This window comes from Oryctolagus cuniculus, chromosome 5 (genome assembly GCF_051225735.1).
Source record: "Oryctolagus cuniculus isolate XC-2025 breed Fujian yellow rabbit chromosome 5, ASM5122573v1, whole genome shotgun sequence".
Lineage (NCBI taxonomy): Eukaryota > Metazoa > Chordata > Mammalia > Lagomorpha > Leporidae > Oryctolagus > Oryctolagus cuniculus.
In genome coordinates this window covers 126,638,531-126,659,125 of record NC_142871.1, presented here as the reverse complement: position 1 = coordinate 126,659,125, position 20,595 = coordinate 126,638,531, and the positions used below count along the sequence as shown (strand labels likewise).

Genomic DNA, 20,595 nt, shown 5'->3' with positions numbered 1-20,595 from the left:
TGCCACAGCACCAGCCCCAAGAGTAACATTTTGAGAAATCACCAAATGTTTCCAGGATGACTACTCTGTTTTCCAGGCCCACCAGTGGGGGAGGAGCCTCGTGCTCCATTTCATGGCACGCAGTACACCATGGCGGGAATGCCCCATGATCTGCTTAACCAGTTCCACACTGGTTTTTCAGTAGACTTTTTCAACTTGTCCTGACCATAAATAATGCCAAAATGAACACCCTGGCTGCAGCCTTTCCTTAATTCTGCAAATCTGATTATAGGAAACGTCTCCAGAATCGATGAAATTTTATTTTATTTTTAAAGTTTAACCCATTCCTTTGAGAGGCAGAGTTACAGAGAGAGGGAGAGAGAGAGAAAGAGAGAGCGAGAAAGAGACTTTCCATATGCTGCTTCACTCCCCGGTGGCCAGGCTGAAGCCAATAACCAAGAACTCCATTCGGGTCTCCCACACAGGTGTCAGGGCCCAGGACTTGGGCCACCTCCTGCTGCTTTCCAGGGTCATGATCAGGGAGCTGGATCAGAAGTGGAGCAGCCAGGACGCTAACTGGCGTTCACATGGGATGCCAGCCCCATAGGCAGCAGCTTGACCCGCTACACACAATGCTGGCCGGCCCCATCTATCTATTTATATCTATATGTATAGATATAAATACAGATATACATATAGATAAGATCTGTTGTATTTATTTGAAGGCAGAGTGGCAGAGAGAAAGGGAGAGCCCCTCCATCTGCCAGTTTACTCCCCAAAAGGCCACAGTGGCTGGGACTGACTGAGCTAAAGTCAACAGTTGGAACTCCACCCAGGTCTCCACTGGGCAGGGCGGGAACCCGACCATTTGTGGTCTGCCAGCATCTACACAGCAGGGAGCTGGATCAGAAGTGGAGCAGCTGGGGCTCGAACAGCTGGGACTCATATGGGCTGCCAGTGTTGCAGGTGGAGGCTCAACCTGCTGCGCTACAGCGCCGGCCTCTCTGTTACGCTTCTGACAAGGGGGCCGTGAATGAAACTGAGTGAGAGGAACGGAGTGAGCAAAGCGAACTGGCTGGCCGCAGGCATTGCGACTTCTATAAGACGGGACCTTGGCAGCCCCCACTCTTCGTAGGGGTCCTCTCAGGAGCTCCTGGGAAGAGCGGGCGGGGGCAGGTGGGATTTGTGTATGACAAGAGCCCCTGGGTAGAGCAGGGGTACAGTGAGTCTGGGTACAGGCTGCCCAGTGCGATTCCAGGGCATCAGCTGCAGGCATTGGCTAGGGAGAGCAGGAGGCCTCGTGTTCAGTGGGAAGAACCCTTCACCTGGTTAGAGTCCGGCCCTCAGACTTGGGGCCAGGCTGTGGCCATGGCTGCAGACAAGCAGAGCTGACCTAATGCCTAACAGGGCAAAAGGCATCCAGGGAGAGCTGGCATCACGCCCCAGGGACCTTTCTTCTTAGGGACCCCAGGAGCTTTGCTGACCAGGGGATTATGGGTTCACCTACATACCCAGCTGCCCTATCGTGGTGGTCCAGGGCTCCCCCACTTGGTCTGAGTACCAATCAGTAAGAGCTGCAGGAGTCAGTGACCTCTGAACAGGGGGAAGCCCCTCCCCCAGGCACTGAGCCAGACAGGCTATCCAGGGAGAGCTGGGCGGCTGGGCTGGGGAGGGCCTGCCCCCAGGGGGTTGGATTCTGGCTGCAGACTCTCCACTCACCTGTCCATCTGCTTGCACTTCCAGAGTCCAGGGGTCCACGTGGTGAGCAGGGTGAGCAGTGCTGGCCGCTGCAGCAGGAGCCCGCGCCAGGCACGGTTTGGTGGGTGGGCAGCATGGGCTTTGAGGAGCTGCTGGAGCAGGTGGGCGGCTTCGGGCCCTTCCAGCTGCGGAATCTAGCCCTGCTGGCCCTGCCCCGCATTCTGCTGCCCCTGCACTTCCTCCTGCCCGTCTTCCTGGCTGCTGTGCCTGCCCACCGCTGCGCCCTGCCTGGCACACCTGCCAACCTCAGCTTCCAGGATGCGTGGCTGGAGGCCTATCTGCCCCGGGAGGCTGACGGCACGTTCAGCTCCTGCCTCCGCTTCACCCACCCCCAGGCTGTCCCCAACATCACCCTGGGGAGAGAGGGACGCAGCCCTGGGGATCTGCAGGGCAACCGCTCCAGCATGCCCTGCACGCAGGGCTGGGAGTATGACCGCTCGGAGTTCTCCTCCACCATTGCAACCGAGGTACTTGAGCTCCGCGGGTGAGGGACGTCTGTGGGGGCGGGGCCTACACTGCCTTGGGTGGTCTCCATCTGTCACCTCTAAGGGCCTCAGCTCACCCACGTGTAGATGGCGTGCGTGAATATAAAGCACCAGGCCCTTACACAGGCTCTTCTTCCCGTTACTTGGGAAGTGGCTCCCAGGGAGCTGGAGCCAAGAATTCCGAAGGGCGCCTCTCCGGGGGGAAGCGGTGGTGGAGAAACAACCGAGGCCTCTCTTCCTCTCTCCTGGCCCCAGGCCTGCGGTTTACATAATCCTCGTGGGGGTGGGGGGCGCGGCGGGACTCCTGTGGTCACAGTCAAGGCCGTCCACTGGAAGAGGCTGAGGCTGCAGGACCAAGGAGGGGCAAAATCTCACACCCCTCAAGCCAAGGCAAAGATTGGGGGATTTACTGCCAGACAAGGAGATTGCGGAATGGTACAGTCTGTGTAGAAGGCCCCAGAGACTGGAGAGGAGGGGCTGGGGGTGGCTGGAGAGAAGCAGGTGCCCATGGGAGCCCCTTCCCGCCTGTCCTTGCAGTGGGACCTCGTGTGCGAGCAGAAAGATCTGAGCAGAGCTGCATCCACCTTCTTCTTTGTTGGCGTGCTGGTGGGGGCTGTGGCCTTTGGATACCTGTCTGACAGGTGGAGTGAGGTGTGGGGCCAATCAGGGAGCAGGCTTGGGGGATCCTCTCCCATCGGGCTGGTGAACCGGCCTGGTCTGCCCCGGGGCTTTGGAACCTCCACTTCACAGGGAGCTGAGCTGAGTTGAGCTCTTTGCAGGTTTGGGCGGCGGCGCCTGCTGCTGGTGGCCTATGTGAGTGCCCTGGTGCTGGGCCTGGCCTCCGCAGCCTCCGTCAGCTATGTCATGTTCGCCATCACGCGCACGCTCACTGGCTCAGCCCTGGCTGGCTTCACCATCATCGTGATGCCCCTGGGTGAGGCAGGCAAGGGGCAGGCAGGGCGGGGAGGCCTGGAGGGAGGCACTGGTCAGGGTGAGACTGAGCCCATCTGTCCCTCACTACCTGTCTTCCTGTCTCTGACCCCGGCCCTGGGCACAGAGCTGGAGTGGCTGGATGTGGAGCACCGCATTGTGGCAGGCGTCCTTAGCAGCACCTTCTGGACGGGAGGCGTGATGCTGCTGGCACTGGTCGGGTACCTGATCCGGGACTGGCGATGGCTTCTGCTGGCTGTCACCCTGCCTTTAGCCCCAGGCATTCTCAGCCTCTGGTGAGGGCTGGGGGGGGAGGTGGGCAGTGGGGGACACAAAAAGGCAAGGAGAGAATTCACCAGAGGCTGGGATTCAGAGACACAGGCGGAGGGAAGAAGGGAAAGAGATACAGAGTCGGTGGCCAAGAGGGGGAAAAAGGTAGAGAAACAGAGAGAGATGCGACAGATGATGGAGAGACCAGCAGGGAAAAGAACAGACAAAAGATGGCATGGGCCACTGAAAACCAGAGAACAAGGCGTGGACTCCCTGGGGGGCAGCAGGTGATGGCCCAAGCACTCAGGTCCCTGCCACCCACGTGGGAGTCTTGGACTGAGTTCCTGCAGCTTGGCCCAGCCTGGGCCACTGGAGGCTTCTGGGAAGTGAACTAGTGGATAGGAGCTTTCTGTCTGTCTGCTTCTGTCTGTTTCTCCTCCGCCTTTCAAACAAATACAAACTAAAGAGAAAAAAACCACAGAGAACAAGATAGAAAGAGATGCAGAGACAGAGACAGAACTGAACGGTAGATCCAGAGGGAGAGGGGTAGCCGCGTGCAGCAGGAGAGGCCAGTCAGTGGGAGACTGGAGACACAGACCGAGCCACGCACTGGCTGAAGCTGGCCACCTGCAGGGGGTGGGAGGCCTGACTGGCTGACTGGCTGGGTGTTTCATTGCCTCTCAAACCCGAACTCATTTGGATGGCCTCTCTGGCTACGGCAGTCAGTCCCTCTGTCATTCTGCGCCCTCCTGCCGCCCATCTGCAGAGAGGCCTGGGGCTGGTGCTGGGAGCTGAGGTCTCCAGGGCGTGGCCAACTCAGCTGAGGAGTGAGGGGACTCTCGGGTGGTGGGGTGCTTGGACCTGGGCAAGGGGGTGTGGGAGGATGCGGCTTTAGATGAGTATGGCCTGGGGAGGGGATGGCGCTGGGGGCTGAGGGGACTGCTGGCACGGACTCTCCAGCCGAAAGCCTGTCCCGTAGGTGGGTGCCGGAGTCTGCGCGCTGGCTTCTGACCCAGGGCCGAGTGGAGGAGGCTCAGCGGTACCTGCTCCGCTGTGCCAGGCTCAACGGCCGGCCCGTGCCTCAGGACGGTCTGAGCAGAGAGGTGAGGGAGGACGGGCGCGCGTGTGTGCATGTGCGTGTGTGGCGCGGTTGAAGGAGCTTTGTCCAGCACCACTTCCTCTTTGGGCCCACCATAGGTGGCAGGAAAAGCTCCCCTCTTCCGGTGCCCCCCCCACCTGGCTCTGGTGGGCCACACCTTTCATTCAGGGCCACCCTTCTCCACTGCTAGCACAAGAGGCAAGGAACAGAGAGACAGGGCACAGTCTGTCCGGCTGGGACCACGGAGCCCACTCTGATGTCACAACCCCATGCCCTCCCCCCACCAGGCCCTGAGCGAAGTGGCGGCTGGGGAACGGGTGGTCCGCAGACCCTCATACTTGGACCTGTTCCGCACGCCCAGGCTCAGGCACATCTCCCTGTGCTGCATGGTGGTGTGGTAAGGAGGGCGGGCCTGGGGCTGGCGGCCTGGGGGTGATGGCGGGGAGGGGCAGACTCCAAGAGGGTGCTGAGCGAGGAGGGAGGAGGGCGAGGGACGAATGTGACGGTGGGTGGAGGGCAGGAGGACCTTTGGCTGGGAGAGGCCAGAGAATGGAGCCATACCCTTTGTCAAGGCTGCTGCGAGGGTCCGGGTAGGAGCGTTGTGGCCACTGGTGCGCATGTGGCAGACCCAACAGGGGATTGCGGTGGTGGGGCGGGGGTCCTCCCTCTGATAGGCCAGGTCTTCCTGGGAAGAGGACGCAGAGGGGCGGGAAGGAGGGCTTCCTGGTGGCACCGCGACGCCTTTCAGGTTTGGCGTGAACTTCTCCTATTACGGCCAGAGTCTGGCTGTGTCGGGGCTGGGGCTGAACGTGTATCAGACGCAGCTGCTGTTCGGGGCGGTGGAGCTGCCCTCCAAGCTCCTGGTCTACCTGTCAGTGCGCCACGCCGGACGCCGCCTCACGCAGGCCGGGACGCTGCTGGGCGCGGCCCTGGCCCTGGGCATCAGACTGCTGGTGGCCTCCGGTGAGCTCGGCCCCAAGGCCCCGCCCACCCCGGGAGCCCGGCCCCGGAACACGCCCCCTCCCGGAGACCACGCCCTTGCCAGGGGAGCTTCGGTCTCGGCCGCTGAGTTCGGGCCATTCCGGGGACCCCGCCTCCGATCCAGGGGGTGGGGGGCTCCTGGCTCTCGCTCAAGGCCCTCCCACTTCCCCGAACCCCTTTTCCTCCAGAGAGGAGCTCCTGGAGCACCGCCCTAGCGGTGATGGGCAAGGGTTTCTCTGAAGCCGCTTTCACTACCGCCTACCTGTTCACTTCGGAGTTGTACCCCACGGTGCTCAGGTGAGGGGGCTGGGTCTCGAGGCGACCGACCTTGGGGGTGGGGCTTGCTAATCACGTGTCCAAAGCAGCAACGGTGCGCGTACACACCGCTTCCCTCCCGTAATTACACCATGCTGCAGAGAGAATGAGGGTCTGCTGTTTACCCACAGGTAAGAGAAGGTGGGGCATTTTATCTCTGCTGAGTGACCCTGAGCCTAGTGGGACGACCTCTCTGGGCCCTCTTTGGAAGGAAATAGTCCCAAGATGCCCGGTCCTGCCCACCGCATCCTGCCCACCGCATCCCAGTGACCACCAGCCTTGGCGGGGGGTGGGGTGGGGTGGGGTGGGGGTGTCAGCTACTGGTGGGTGGGGGGTGGCACCTGCTGCGTTGCTGGTTATGTTTCCAAGGACTCGAGTCTCCGCCAACAGCACGGGAGGGCCGGCAGCAGCTGCTGGCCCTCTCCCTTCCACATTACCCTTTCCCCAGCTCCTTTCTTTCAGTGGCACTGATGGGTACTGCGTCAGAACGCGGGCCCCAGACTCTGGTGGCTGCTGGGAGTGGGTGGGAAGACGGATTGAAGACAGCCTTAGCTCCCTCTGCTGTCTGGGGAGGAGAAGCCTCCAGGTAGGTACGCACCCCAACTGCCTCCCTCGTCCTCTCTCTGAACAGACAGACAGGAATGGGGCTGACTGCGCTGGTGGGCCGGCTGGGGGGCTCTCTGGCCCCACTGGCAGCCTTGCTGGATGGAGTGTGGCTGTCACTGCCCAAGCTGGCGTACGGGGGCATAGCCCTGCTGGCTGCCTGCACCGCCCTCCTGCTGCCAGAGACCAGGCGGGCACAGCTGCCGGAGACCATCCAGGATGTGGAGAGAAAAAGGTGTGTGCACAGGACTGTGTGTGTGTGAGCACACGCGTGTGGGTGCAGGTGCCCGGCTGCCTGGCACATTTAGGGTTCAGAGAAGACGACTCATCTGCCCTCGTGTACTTGGTGCACGTATGTGAGTGTGCAGGAGGGTGTCAGGTGCGTGCATACGTGTGCAAGGGCACAGATGCCCAAGGTGCAGGAAGTGGTGTATGTGCACACACTCAGCAAGCATGTGTGTGAGTCACTTATGCAAGAACAAGCGTTGGCATTCTAGAAGCTGGGGAGAGCCCTGGGCCAGGCCTGATGGGCAAGCTGGGGTGGCGGGTTCAAGGGCTAAACCCCACCGCTGCTCGTGACGCCTTCCTCCCTGGTGCCCTGTCCAGTCTTCAGGAGGAAGAGATGGCCATGAAGCAGGTGCAGACCTGAGTGGGACTGGGGACAGCCCCGCGCAGCAGCTCAGCAGCAGGGGCAGGAGAGCAGCGGGCAGGCCCTGTGACCAGCCATGGGCATCGAACCCTCTGCCACTGGTGCCTTCTCCCAGTGCTCATCCAGCCTTGACCATTTCGCCTCCAGCACAAGGCAACATCTGAGAGCTCCTGGGTGTCCCTTGTGTGGCTGGGGGCCAGATTCTGGAAATAAAGGCAGCCCCGGATTGGCGCAACAGGGAGGAGCTTTGGGACAGGCCCTGGGTGGGAAGCCATTGAACAAATGCCCCGGGCTCCGAGTCCATCTTTGCCAGTGATGTGCTGTGTGACCTTGGGAAGGTGGCTTGCCCTCTCTGGGATTCCTGTAGTTCATCTCCCAAATGGACAAGAAGGTCTCTTTGCAGACCTTCCCGCAGGGTCTGCTGTCAGGCCCACACGAGAAGCTGAACAGGGCGCTTCTGGAGATGGTAAAGCAGGGGCTGTACTGTGATGACTTCTGGGAACCAGTGGGGCCGCCGGACGTGCTGTCCACTGGGTGGTGCTAGGGGCTGCCCACTGCGAGGGCTGGGGGACCAGGAGAAGAGAATCCTCTGTCCCCATGATTGGCCCCGCCGACTCCCAGGCAGGCAGTGCGCCCCCAACCGCTGGGCCCTAAGAAGACGCGAAGGCGTGGGAGCCGACACTTTATTGCAGAAGACAGAGAGGCTGAGGCTCAAGAAAACATAGTTTGATGAGTACCTTGAAGCTCCAGAATTCACTGAGAAAGGAACTGGGAGGGCCAGGAGGCCACCCTCCACGATGGGGTGGCTTGTGTCCCCTGCCTAGCTAGGAACAGGAAAGGGAAGAATTGGCAGAGAAAGTCCGGACTCCCTGGTCTATCTCGGAGTGCAGCCCACACCCAGGCCTGCGGGGTCTGTCTTCCCCCAGCACTGGGGCACTGGAGAGCTCTGCAGCTCCCGCGGGACCACCAAGGGGCCGGGGGAAGGCCGAGGCAGGGCGAGGGTCTCATTCGGATTTTACGTCCACAGGGTCATAGACGTAGCAGCCCACATCGCCGATGTTCACGCCTGAGGGAGAGAGCCCTGTCACCAAGGGCCTGGGGCCCAGGGGCATTGAGCACCGAGGGGAATCGGGAGGGGCCTGGGGCGTGTCTGACCACCCAGGAAGTTGTCCACGCGTCCCCACGGAGGACTACACATGCCCAGTGTCTGGGGCGGGGCTGCTCACCTTTGGGGCCAAACAGGTAGCCGTAGCAGGGGATGTGGCAGTAGGGGACGCCGTCGTGCTAGGACACGGAGAGAAAGAGAGCTGTCTGGGCCTGGCCGTCTCTCCAGCTGCAGCCCGCCACCTCCCGGCACAGCCACCCACCCCTGCCCTGCTCACCTCGGCGTGACTCCCGGCCGTCAGGGTCTTCCGGCAGCGCTGGCACCGCAGGCAGGGTCGGTGCCAATTTCTGCCCAAAGACATCACCTTCTCAGCTGGCGGTGGAGGGAAGCGGTGCTTCTGTTCCAGGGGCAGGGCAGGGAGACCAGCCCGCCGGGCATAGCCTCCCCTCCCCCAGGCTGTCCATTGTCACTTACCAAAATAGACGGGCTCCCCACAGCCAGGGCACAGTGAAGTCTCCCCCGTGAACGTCTTCATGTGGGGAGGGCCTTTAAGGAGAAGAGGCCTTGGCTGGGGCTGTGGTGGGGGTCAGCACCTAAGCAGGGCCCGCCTGCCGCACACACTTGGCTGCACCCGGCACCGGCCTCTTTCTACAGCCCTGCTCCACTCATGGCCTCCCACCCAGCCAAGCCTGCCTTCCTTGGGCCCCCGCCTCCTGTTCCATCTCTACTGGTGCTAGGGACCACCTGCGTCCTTCTCATTCTCCCAGGGGCTCAGGTGCCCACCGGTCCAACCCTACCAGCAACTCAATCCTCAGGAAACCTGAGCTGATATAGGAGCTGGCCAGGGCAGGGGTGTCAGGTGTTGGGAAGTATGGTGTCACTGCCCACTCCAAGGGGCCGGAGAGAGAAGCTGAGGGACGTGAGGGGCTGGCCCCATCCCGATGACCCCTCCCCTGCAAGTCATTCCTTCCATGGCCCTGGCCTGGGAGAGGCCTAACTTGTAGCCCCACGTTGCCTCTCGCTGGCTGTGTGACTGCACAGGGCCACTTGTCCTTGCTGTGCCTCAGTTTCCTCACCTGCAAAATGGGGGTGACAGTGCCACCTGTCTAACTTACCTCTTAGCCCGGCAGCTGACATGGGGGTGATGTTAGAACAAGAAGGGCTGGGGGTACAGAAGAGTTTTCCAGGAATAAAGTTGTAGGACCACGCAGCAGAGGGCTGGGGCAGAAAACTGCCACCTGGCCCCACCCCCGCTGCAGCCCAGGGAAGGGGAAGAGGGGGAGGAGGAGGAGGAGGAGGAGGAGCAGCAGCAGCAGCTGAGGCACAGCCTCTCTTACTTTTCTTGCCTTGCGGGAGGCCTGTCCTTGGCCTGGGGGGGCTGAAGCTGCTGGGGCTGAGGGGTGTGGCGCTGACAGGGGTGGGAGCGGGCGGGTTGTAGAGGTACGAGCCCACACCACCAATGTTCACCCCTGCAGAGAGAACAGGGAAGGCAGGCTTGAGCTCGCCCCTGCCAGCCCACCTGGAGGGTTCTGCTGCCCCGGCCCCCTCCCCCCTTCCCGGCTGGTACTCACCCCTGGGTCCGAAGAGAGCCCCGTAGCATGGCTTGTGACAGTATGGCCTCCCATTGTGCTGGGCACATGCAGAAGAAAGCAGGTGGCTCAGAGCCTTCCCCAAGGCAGGCTGCCAAGTGTCCACCCGCCGGCTGGGCTGGCATGCCGGAACTGCCTCGGTGGTCCCGGGAAGAAGGGCGAGGACGGCCAGGAGGCTGTGCTGCTCCCCCCTCTCCCTCCCCCATGCCAGGGGGCCACTGCACTACTCAGGCTCCCCAGATCCCACCAGCTGGGTGGCGGTGGACTTGCTGCTGAGGGTTGCCTTGCGGCAAGCCCCCAAGGCAGAAATTCCAGGATCTGGTGACACACACGACTGTGTCCCCTGGCCAGGCCTCACCTCTGCATGCCCGCCAGGGGACAGGACGCTGTGGCAGCGCTCACATTTCAGGCAGAAGCGGTGCCAGTTCTTGCCCAGGGAGCTCACCTTCTCAGCTGTAGGGAACAAGGTGGGACCAGTCCGTGAGGAGTCTGTTCTGGCTGGGGGCTCCCTCTTCCCCTTCCCAGCCCTCTGGGGGACCCAGATCAGCCTGTTCTGCTCCCTGGAGACAACTAAGGGTTGTCTGCAACTGAGGCTGCATCCCACCCCCGTGCCATGCGGCCCCCAGAGCTCTGGGAAGCGAGGACAGGACCTGAGTGGGAGCAGGTAGGGGTGCGGGGACCACGTCCCACTACAGGCAGAAAGGGGTGTGTGGGGTCACCTCGCAAGGCCAGCCCTCTCGTCCCCAGGGAACCTGGCGGCAGGCTCGCCCCATCTTCCCACCTCCTCAGCTCATTCCTCACCGAAGAACACAGGTTGCTGGCAACGCGGGCAGGTCCAGCTCATGGTTCCGCTCGGGGCGGCCCGTGCGGCACACAGCAGGTACCACGGCGGGGCTCCGTTCCGCCGGTCCCGCTGGTTCCACCCAGCGCTCACCTCAGAGTCCCACTGGGCTGACTCGGCGGCTCCAAGGCGCTCATTGGCCGCCGGACTCTGAGAACCCTGCCCACCCCGGGGAGAGGGTGCGGGGCACGTAGGCGACTCCACAGCTACTTCACAGAACTCTGAAGCCTGGCGACCCCTGGGGAGGAGCCAGGGTCCTGCAGCCGAGTGGCCGGGGAGCGACGCAGGCGCCGGGGTGGGTGGCACTGGTTTCTGGGTTGGTGCGGACAGAGCAGGCGCTCACCGTGCGGACGGCCTTTGGAATGGTTTGATTCCATCTCGGTCTAGCTAGGTAGCGGCTGAGAGCAGCGGATTCTGGAACCTGTCTCTCTGCTACTGACTCTCGGGCTCCAGGCGAATTTTCCTTTTTTGCTTCCTGCACCGAGGCCTTTTTATTTGTATGTATTACATCCCTGGGGGGTGGGGGGATCCCGGGGTTTTCCCTCTCGTGTTGTGTTTTCATCCGGCTTCTTCGTGGCCCAGGACGCCCGCTGTGGTTGTCGATACAATGGAACTGAACTGACAGGATGGGGGCAGATTATTCTGCCACTTTTCTAGATCTTTCGGTTGCACATCAAGCCGATCACCCCACACTTGTTTACCGTACCAGCTCTGTGATCACTGATGATTTCAACTTCGCCAAGGTCTCTACACTGCCTCATTACAGTTAGAAACCTGACAAGGACTTAGCAGCAGGTGTAACAGGAACCTGACATTTGTCTCTCTTTTCTGCACTGTTGATGTGTGTGAGAGCGCCAGCCAGGACACTCACGGGCACCATGCCGGCAGAGGGAGGAGATGTCGAAGGTGGACAGAGGAAGGGAGGGACAAGAGCCTGGAGCTACGGCACTGCTTCCGTTCTCTGAGGTGTACGGCTGCTGTCATGAAGCCAGTCACTACCTCACAGGACTGCTAGGAGAATTAGATGAGCTGACACATGTGCAGTGCCCACACAGCACCTGGTACATCAGTGCTGTAAAAGCGATGGCTGTCACTCTGGTGGGCCCCTCAGTGACCTCAAGACTCTCAGTTTAGAAGCTCCAGAACAGCCTGGGGACAATGGTTTGCACCTAAAGTTATAATACTTATTAAATTTGAAAGTGTAATTTAATACCAATCATGTTTCTATTTTAAAGATTTTTTTTTTAATTTTTAAATTTCTACTTGAGATATAGTGAGAGCACGCTCCCCAAATGCCTGCAACGGCTAGCGCTGGAATAGGCTGAAGCTGGGAGCAGAAGGCCGTGCAGGTCCCACGTGGGTGGCAGGAGCCCAGTGACTTGAGCCACCACCACTTCCTCTGGGGGTCTGCATTAACAGGGTTGGAGCTATGGTCAGGAGTGAAGCCAGGTATTAAATCCAGTCATTATGTTAACCAGCATTTTAAACACTAGGCCAAATGTCTGCCCCCAAGATATTAAAATATTTGTTAAAGGTAGTACACAATGCTGCAGAGGACATGTCAAGAAATTAAACCCACAGAATGAGAGAAAATACAGGAAAGTCATAACCATAGACCTGCTAAGGATCTAGTAACCGGAACACATAACTTGGAGCAGGTGTTTTGGCACAGTGCTCAAGCTGTGGCTCAGGGCACCTCCATCCCATGTTGGAGTGCCTGGCTCCTCTGCTTCTGGTCCAGGCTCTTGCTAATGTCCATTCTGGGATGCAGCAAGTGATTGGGTCCTGCCACCCACATGTGAGACCAAGGCCTGGCCCAGCCCTGGGTGTTGCAGGTATTTGGGGAGTGAACCAGCAGACTGAAGATCTTAGTCTTTCGAATAAAATAAAAACAAAAATTTTTAAAAGGATGGAAGCTAACAATTTCTCTTAAAAAAAAAAGACATGAAAACATATGTCCATACAAAAATGTATGCATGTGGGGGCTGGCTTCATGGTGCAGTGGGTTAAACCATAGCCTGCAATGCCAGCATCCCAAGTTCCTGCTCCTCTGCTTCCGATCCAGATACCTGCTAATGCGCCTGGGAAGGCAGTAGATGATGGCTGAAGTAACTGGGTCCCTGCCACCTATGTGGGAGACCTGGATGGAGGTCTAGTTTCCTGGCATCAGACTGGACCAGCCCCAGTTGTTGCAGACATCTGAGGAGTGAACCAGCAAGCTCTCTCTCTCTTACTCTGCCTGTCAAATAGATAAATCTTTTTTTATTTTTTTAATGAGGGGTGGGATGGGTGTTGTTAAGCCATTGCCTGGTGTGCCCACATCCCATATTAGAGTACCTAGGATCCAGTCCTGCCTCTGCTTCTGATTTAGCTTCCTGCTAATGTGCCTGGGAGGCAGCAGTGATGGCTCAAGTACTTGAGTCTGGGAGACCCTTCCATGCTCCAGCCCTGGCTGTTGCAGGCATTGGAAGAGTGAATCAATGGATAGACCGCTCTCTCCCTTTCTCTGCCTTTCAAATAAATAAAAATGAATAAATATTAAAACAACAAAAAAGTGAACTCCTATCCAGTATTAGGAACACAATCCAGGTCTTCTGTGTGGTGTCAGAACCAATTACTTGAGCCATCACCACTGCCTCCCAGGGTCTGCATTGGTGGGAACCTGGAATCAGGAGCCAGACCTGGGACTTAAACCTAAGCACTCCAACATGGGCTGTGTTAAATGCCTGCTCCCAAGATCATTAGTTTTAGAACTTTTTCTCAAAGGGATTTTAATCTTTTTAAAAAAGATTTATATTTATTTGAAAGGCAGAGAGAAGGGGGAGACAGAGAAAGAGATCTCCATCCTCTGGTTCACTGTTCAAATGGCCACAATAGCCACTGCTGAGCCAGGATGAACTCAGGAGCCAGGAACTCCATCTGGGTCTTCCAGGTGGGTGGCAGGGGCCCAAGCACTTGGCCCAGCTTCTGCTGCCTTCCCAGGTGCATTAGCAGGGAGCTGCATGGGAAGCAGAGCAGTTGGGGATGTATTGCAGGCGGTCCCTAGGCCTCTCACACCACAATGCCAGCCCTTAGGAAGGCTGATTTCACCTTCCCAGTGCCTATCCCCCTCAGAACTTCCAGGCACACCAAGTAACCCTTTCCCAAGGATCCCTAGTGCCTTCTGCTCTGGGTCACTTTGTACTTTCCTCATCCCACTAGGCAGGTCTTCTATCCCCCAGCATCCAGCAGAGTACAGCACAAATAAACAAATCCAATTGCAGGCACAACAAATCACAACATTCTACTTTTCTTCCTTGCCTGGTTTCCTTTATTCTGGTGCTATGAAAGAGCCTTTGTGATGAATGCTGACAGAGAAAATGAGCACTTCTTGGAGGAATGCATTTGCATTTACTGATGGGGGCTCTTTTAAAGAAAAGCTGGCATGACTAAAGCCTCTGATAATTTAACAAAATACCACACAAATGGAGAAGACTAGCTGAGTGAGGTGTAATTGTCAAGGCGTAATTTGTTTCCTCTCCCGTAGGAAGCAGTCGCTGTCTCAGAAAGAGGACTCTTCCCTTGGTGCCCCCTGTACACTGGCCTTCACAGACCTGTCACAGTGTCTAATCAACAGTCAACAGTGTGCTCGTTTACTTGTTTGACTTTCTCCCACGGACAGGGTTGGACCTGTCTAACCCTGTGTATCTCTAGCACCGATTGCAGTCAGCGAATCAGTAAACGACAGCTCCTACTGTTATTCAAGTCTCCCACCAACACTTTTGACTTCATGTTGTCAAGCTGTGCTATGAGGTACATATGCTGAGATTGTTACTTGATTGATGAATTTATCTCTTAATTATTGTCAGGAAGGCTGAAGATACAAGCTTTCCAACTCTAGGTGAGTGAATGGCAGTGGGAAAATGACTTCAAGCCCCATGAGGGCTCTCACATGGAAGAGGCAGGAAGGGCACGAGGCCCTGTCCAGACCCCTGGAGAGAGGTCACAGGGAAGCAGATTTGGATTCAGTTCAAGAAAGAACCTTCTAACATACAGAGACCAAACATGGAGTGGCCACTTAAGACAGCAGTGAACTTTCTGTCCCTAGATATGCTATCAGCAATGCTGGAACAGACCACTGATTCTCAGTGTTACAGAAGGGATGCAAGCGTTGTATGCAGACGGGATTTTAGAGTCTCTTCACAGTACGCGATTCTGTGACTCCATTCCCAAAGAGGAGTTTGAAACTTGTGTTAGGGAGAGAGCATTGTTAAAACAGCACAGCTACCAGCGATGGAGTGACAGTCATGGCACTGTATCTGTTCTGATACAACAATCTGATAAGGGGTAGAAATGTTACATCACCAACTGTACAGAAAAGCAGCTTGGAACGTTTAAGAAGCTTGCTCAACATCATACAGATCCAAGCTGTTAGGAAACTGGTGCAGTTTTAGCCAGGTGGCCGCATGGCCCAGCTACCTGAGCCAGGCTCCACCCCCATCCTAATGGGATTCGCTGCTCCTGCTTCCCTGCCTGCCCTCCAGCAGAGTTTTAAAAGGGCCTGTTCCTGAACACGTGCTCTCTTGGTCCTTCCCTCTTGGTTCTTTTCTCTTGGCTCCTCTCCTCCTATCGTCTCTCTGCTCTATCTTCTCTCCTCGCTAGCTCCTCTCCTCTGGCTCTCTCTCTTATACTCTTTCTCTCTCTTTTTCCTTCGCCGCCCCTTCACTCCGGTCTGTTGGGTGTTCCCCAATAAACCCTTTCCCTTACTCCGGTGTCCAGTGTGTTTTGCGACGGCTAACATTAATATATAACATTGGTGCTGTGACTCGGATAGCCTTACGCTGGGGATCCAGCGTCCCCCAGTGACTTTGCTCTCCCTTTGGGGACCTCTGAACTGCTCTGGGGTCCTGGATTTCTGCCGGTCGCAAAGCACACCCCCGGAACTCCTCCCACACCACTGAACGCTCTGCGATCTCCATCCACACATTGGCCTTCCAAATTCTGAGGTAAGACGCGGAACGAAAATTCCTCAGGGTGCCTGCTATCTGAGTGGTGGTCTAGTATACTCGCCTGACTCTCGTAAAGGTCGCAGCACTGGACTCTAGCCACCACTCCTACTTCTCCTACTTAAGGCCTTTAGCCTCTACGGACACTGTGTCCAGGCAACAGTGGGTGCAAGTGACGACTCCATCTCTGTTCCCCTTTTTACAGGCTAGGCCCTGGGCTCCAGTGGGTGCTTGGGTGACGACCCCGCCTTCTGCTCCCATATTCTCTCGTTAGTCAGATAGCCGGGATGCAAGGACACTTGCAATCTACGGATCTGACTCTACAGGTCGCAATGGGAACTTTTCTCTAACTGCGTTCCGTCTGATGGTCCCTCTCAAATTGACCCCAGCCTCAAAAAGCGGCCCCTCCATGGTGGCGCATTTGGCTCTGAGGGATCGGAAGTCGGAGTAGTTTGACCCTGATAACATCTTTATCATTTCCATGAGTGTTCGGGAAAATGGAAGGAGATTCCATACGTTCAAGCCTTTTCCTATCTTCGAACTAAACCTTCCCTGTGTACTTCTTGCTCTCCTGCTCAAGTCCTTCTGGTCTCCAAGACTTGCACTAGGGGTCAGAGGCCTGAGCAGAAAACCTCGTTTTCTACCTCTAACCTTGGTACTGCCTCTACCACAACCTCCTTTGATCCTGCAGATGAACCTCCCCCTTATTGCTCCAATCTACAGGCACTGGCTCAGCCGCCTCCTGAGGCCTCAGCTGCTGAAGGTCCAGCGCCATTATCCCCCACGCAGCAGCTGCGTCCTCACCTTCCCCTCCTTTCGAATTCCAGGGGGCGGTGTCAACCTCTTCTGTCCTATCTGAAGCCCCTTGCTCATCTATTCCTCAAAGCCATTCTCTTTTTCCTTTGCTGCCCCTTCACTCCGGTCTGTTGGGTGTTCCCCAATAAACCCTTTCCCTTATTCCAGTGTTCAGTGTGTTTTGCGACGGCTAACATTAATATATAACACAAGCATTCTTACTCATATGGATGCTGGTTTGAGTCCCAGCTGCTCCACTTCCAATCCAGCTCCCTGATATTGTGCCTAGGAAAGCAGTAGAAGATGGCCCAAGTCCTTTGGCCCCTGCACCCATATGGGAGATTCAGAGGAAGCTCCTGGCTCCTGACCTCAGATTGGCCCAGCTCCAGCCGTTACGGCCATTTGGGGAGTGAACCAGAGGATAGAAGACCTCTCTCTCTCTACCTTTCAAATATATATATATATTTTTATATATTTATATATATATAAATATATAAATATATATTTATATATATATAAATTTTATATATAAATATATATTTATATATATATTTTAAAGGCTGTCTCTTTTCTGAGAATCCACTTCCCCAATATCTTGACCTTATCAGTTCCTGCCTAACCCCAGGTCCCCTCATTTACTCCATACCAGGCTACTGGCCCCAGGCACTTTCTCCTATAGCATCATCCTCTGCTGATGGGCAGAAGGGACACAATCTGTGACAGCTTTCTTTTCCCTGAGTGCTGATCCAAATGAGAGGGAAAAAAACAGAGGCCCACGCATCACCTTTCTCATTGATAAAGTCTGGGCTGTAGATTAGTGAGACAATCAAACAGGTCTTCCTGCCCATCTCCCCTACCACAGTCTAGACTTTGTTTTTTTGTTGTTGTTGTTGTTTTTTTTTTTTTTTTTTTTTTTAAGATGTGTTTATTTACTTGAGTGGTAGAGTTACAGAGAGAGAGAGAGAGGTCTTCCATCTGCTGGTTCACTCCCCAAATGGCTGCAACAGCTCCCAAGCCAAGAGCCAGGAGCTTCTTCCGGGTCTCCCACGTGGGTGCAGGGGCCCAAGGACTTGGGTCATCTTCCACTGCTTCCCCAGACACATTAGCAGGGAGCTGGATCAGAAGTGGAGCAGCCAGAACTTGAACTGGTGCCCATGTGGGATGCCAGTGCCATAGGCGGGTGTTTAACCTACTACACCACAGCGCTGGCCTGTCTGCCTATTTGATCTGTGAGCTCCTTGAGGGAAGGAACCAGGGTGACCTTGCCAGTTACTGTGTATATTTCTAGTGCCTTCCTTGCTCAATCTCTAGCACATACTGCTCAACAAATGCTTGTTGGTGAATCAATGTTATATGTTAGACACAAATCCCCTTCACAGGTACGGAGATGAGTGCTGGTGGGAATAAACCAGGACTGACTGACAGAGCTCAAGAGCTGCTAGTAATGAAAGCCCTGGAGAAGGGAAAGTTCAGCTGCCTAAGGTCTCAGAAGTTTTTTTTTTTTTTTAATGATTTATTTATTTGAAACACCGAGTGGAGGGGTGGGGGTGAGGCAGGGAGGAGAGAGAGAGATACAGATATCTTCCATCTCTTTGTTCACTCCCCAAATGTCTGCAACAGCTGGGGGCTAGGCCAGGCAGAAGCCAGGAGCCAGAAACTCCACCCACATGGGTGGCAGTGTTAGGTAGGAAATCAGATATGAGCTTATGTGTGTGACATAAAGGCCTAAAGAGAAGACGTCCATGTCCAACATATGCATCTGCATCTCAAAGTCATCCTGATAATGTTTCAGGGGCAGCCGGGTACTCTTATCCTGCCCTGCCCCCTTCTACCAGGTGGAGGACCCCGCCCCTTCTGCCTGACAAATCTTCCACAACCTCCCAAATGCAGCCCAGTATCTGCATTTCAAACACCCTGCTGGGGATCCTGATTCTCCAGGGGGTCCTGCTCACCCTTCCTCTGAACCCAGGATGGCGCCAGCTAGGCTTCCTCCTGTCTGATACCTTCAAGGGAAAACTCAGATAGGAGCTTCCTAATATTTACCTCCATAAAATCCTTTGTTTCAGGAGGAGATGTGTGAAGACAAAGACCCATCTCCTTAAACACCCCCACACACACCTCAACCGGACTGCGCGCTCAGCCCTCTGCCTCTCTGCTGAGCCAGCCGCCCACCCGCCTGGTCTGGCCAGGTGTAATCTCTCCACTCAACCATGTAACCTCGCTCCTTCCCCCCGCCTGAGCGACTGCACTCTCTCTCAGGTCCTGTCTGGAGAGGTGCCCATCCGTTCTTTCGGATGTCCCTACCTTAATAAACTTTGCTACTTTTTACTTTCCACTACTCTGTCTCACGCCTGAATTCTTTCTTGCGCGAAGACAAGAACCCTCCATTCTTCGGTAACAGCACGAACCCAAGTACTTAGGCCGTTATTTCCTACCTCCTAGGTTCACTGACAGGAAGCTCGATCTGAAGTATGAAGCAGCAGTGACTGGGAACCTTCACTCTGATATGGGATGTGGGTATCTTAAGCAGTGGCTTTACCTGCTGTGTCATAATGCCTGTTTTTTGAAAATTTTTATTTATTGATTGTACTTATTTATAAGGCTAGGGGTGGGGACAAAGAGGGAATGAATCTCTCATCTTGTGTTCACTCCCTAAATGATAATAGCTGAGGCCAAGCCTGGCCAATGCCAGGAGCCAGGAACTCAATCCAGGTCTTCCACACTGGTGGCAGGAACCCAACCACTTGAGCCATCACCTGGCTGCCTCCCAGGGTACACACTAGCAGGAAACTGAAATCAGGAGCAGAGCCAGGAGTCAAAGGCAAGCACTCAGATGTGGGATGTAGGCACTCCTAGTGGTGTCTTGGCCTACCTCATTTTCTTCATTAATATTTTTATTTTTTTAAATTATTTTTTTGACAGGCAGAGTTAGACAGTGAGAGAGAGAGAGAGAAAGGTCTTCCTTTGCTGTTGGTTCACCCTCCAATGGCCGCCGCGGCCGGCGCACCGCGCTGATCCGATGGCAGGAGCCAGGTGCTTCTCCTGGTCTCCCATGCAGGTGCAGGGCCCAAGCACTTGGGCCATCCTCCACTGCACTCCCTGGCCACAGCAGAGAGCTGGCCTGGAAGAGGGGCAACCGGAACAGAATCCGGTGCCCCGACCAGGACTAGAACCCGGTGTGCCGGCGCCGCAAGGCGGAGAATTAGCCTAGTGAGCCGCGGCACCGGCCTATTAATTTCATTTTAAAAGATTTATCTGCTTATCTGAAAGGCAGAGTTAGAGGCAGAGGGACAGGGAGATTTGCAGTTTGCTGGCACTCCCCAAATGGCTGCAACAGCAGAAGCCGGGAACTCCAGCTAGGTCTCCCACATGGGTGGCATGCACCCGAGTAATTTGGCCATCTTCCACTGCTTTCATTGGTGCATTAGCTGGATTAGAAGTGGAGCAGCCAGGACTCAGACTGGCATTCACGGGATGCCTGCATTGCAGGTCTCAGCTTAACTCATTGCACCACAAGGCTGGAACTGGGCCCCACCCCATTTTCTTTTTAGTTTGAGAAGCAGAGAGACAGAGACTGTTTTCTGGTTCACTTCCCAAATGTCCACCAAAGCTAGGGTTAGGCTAGGGCCAAAGCTGGGAGCTGGGAACTCAATTTGGCTCTCCCTGGAGGGTGGCAGGAACCCAATTACTTGAGAGCCATCAGCCATCAGTCTGCACCACTGTCAGCACTAGCAGGAAGCTAGAGTTAGGAGACAGAGCTGGGACTCACCCAGATACTCCAATGTAGGACATGGATCACTTACCTGCTAGGCTAAATGCCTACCCCAGGAGATTCTTTTCCTCCCTCCCCCCCCCCCTTTTTAATATTTACTTTATTTATTTGAAAGACATAGTCACAGAGAGAGGTAGAGACAGAGAGAGAGGTCTTCCATCCTCTGGTTCACTCCCCAGATGGCCGCAATGGCTGGAGCTGCGCCGATCCAAAGCCAGGAGCCAGGAGCTTCTTCTGGGTCTCCCACATGGGTGCAGGGGCCCAAGCACTTGGGCCATCTTCCACTGCTTTCCCAGGCCATAGCAGAGAGCTGGATTGGGAGAGGAGCACCCGGGACTAGAACCGGCGCCCAAATAGGATGCCGGCACTTAAGGCCAGGGCTTTAACACACTGAGCTACAGCGCCGGCCCCAGGAGACTGTTTAACATACATGAGGATC

At 56.1% G+C, this 20,595-nt stretch overlaps 3 protein-coding genes across 13 annotated transcripts in view; 1 reads left to right on the top strand and 2 right to left on the bottom strand.

Moving 5' to 3' along the window:
* Positions 1-1,719: 1,719 nt before the first annotated feature.
* On the top strand, positions 1,720-20,590 carry SLC22A7 (solute carrier family 22 member 7). Of its 5 annotated transcripts, XM_089332333.1 has the most exons (11): positions 1,744-1,798; positions 2,073-2,204; positions 2,760-2,863; positions 3,002-3,156; positions 3,280-3,448; positions 4,402-4,525; positions 4,809-4,918; positions 5,270-5,484; positions 5,691-5,799; positions 6,449-6,655; positions 18,451-20,588. In XM_089332333.1, the coding sequence occupies exons 2-11, from the start codon at positions 2,142-2,144 to the stop codon at positions 18,737-18,739; spliced, it is 1,545 nt and encodes a 514-aa protein (XP_089188459.1). In that variant the 5' UTR covers positions 1,744-1,798; positions 2,073-2,141; the 3' UTR covers positions 18,740-20,588.
* CRIP3 (cysteine rich protein 3) lies at positions 7,739-16,783 on the bottom strand. 7 transcript variants are annotated; one of them, XM_051854713.3, is made up of 9 exons: positions 10,565-16,774; positions 10,122-10,216; positions 9,746-9,803; positions 9,512-9,643; positions 9,290-9,336; positions 8,649-8,720; positions 8,452-8,546; positions 8,296-8,353; positions 7,739-8,135 (listed from the first exon to the last, which is right to left on the bottom strand). In XM_051854713.3, exons 3-9 carry the CDS (start codon positions 9,772-9,774, stop codon positions 8,074-8,076), a joined length of 495 nt encoding a protein of 164 aa, XP_051710673.1. In that variant the 5' UTR covers positions 9,775-9,803; positions 10,122-10,216; positions 10,565-16,774; the 3' UTR covers positions 7,739-8,073. The 7 variants fall into 7 exon arrangements, 5 of the variants coding, with proteins under 5 accessions (XP_051710673.1, XP_002714475.4, XP_089190048.1 ...); XR_016234587.1 differs by lacking the exon at positions 9,290-9,336 and having other exon boundaries at positions 8,452-8,521; positions 10,565-16,781; XM_002714429.6 differs by lacking the exon at positions 9,290-9,336 and having other exon boundaries at positions 10,565-16,770.
* Positions 10,122-20,595, bottom strand: part of ZNF318 (zinc finger protein 318) — a 105,047-nt gene continuing 94,573 nt past the window's right edge. Inside the window, exon 9 of the mRNA XM_089333918.1 lies at positions 10,122-10,216. The gene's annotated coding sequence lies outside the window, so the exon portion shown is untranslated. The remainder of the gene's footprint in view (positions 10,217-20,595) is intronic.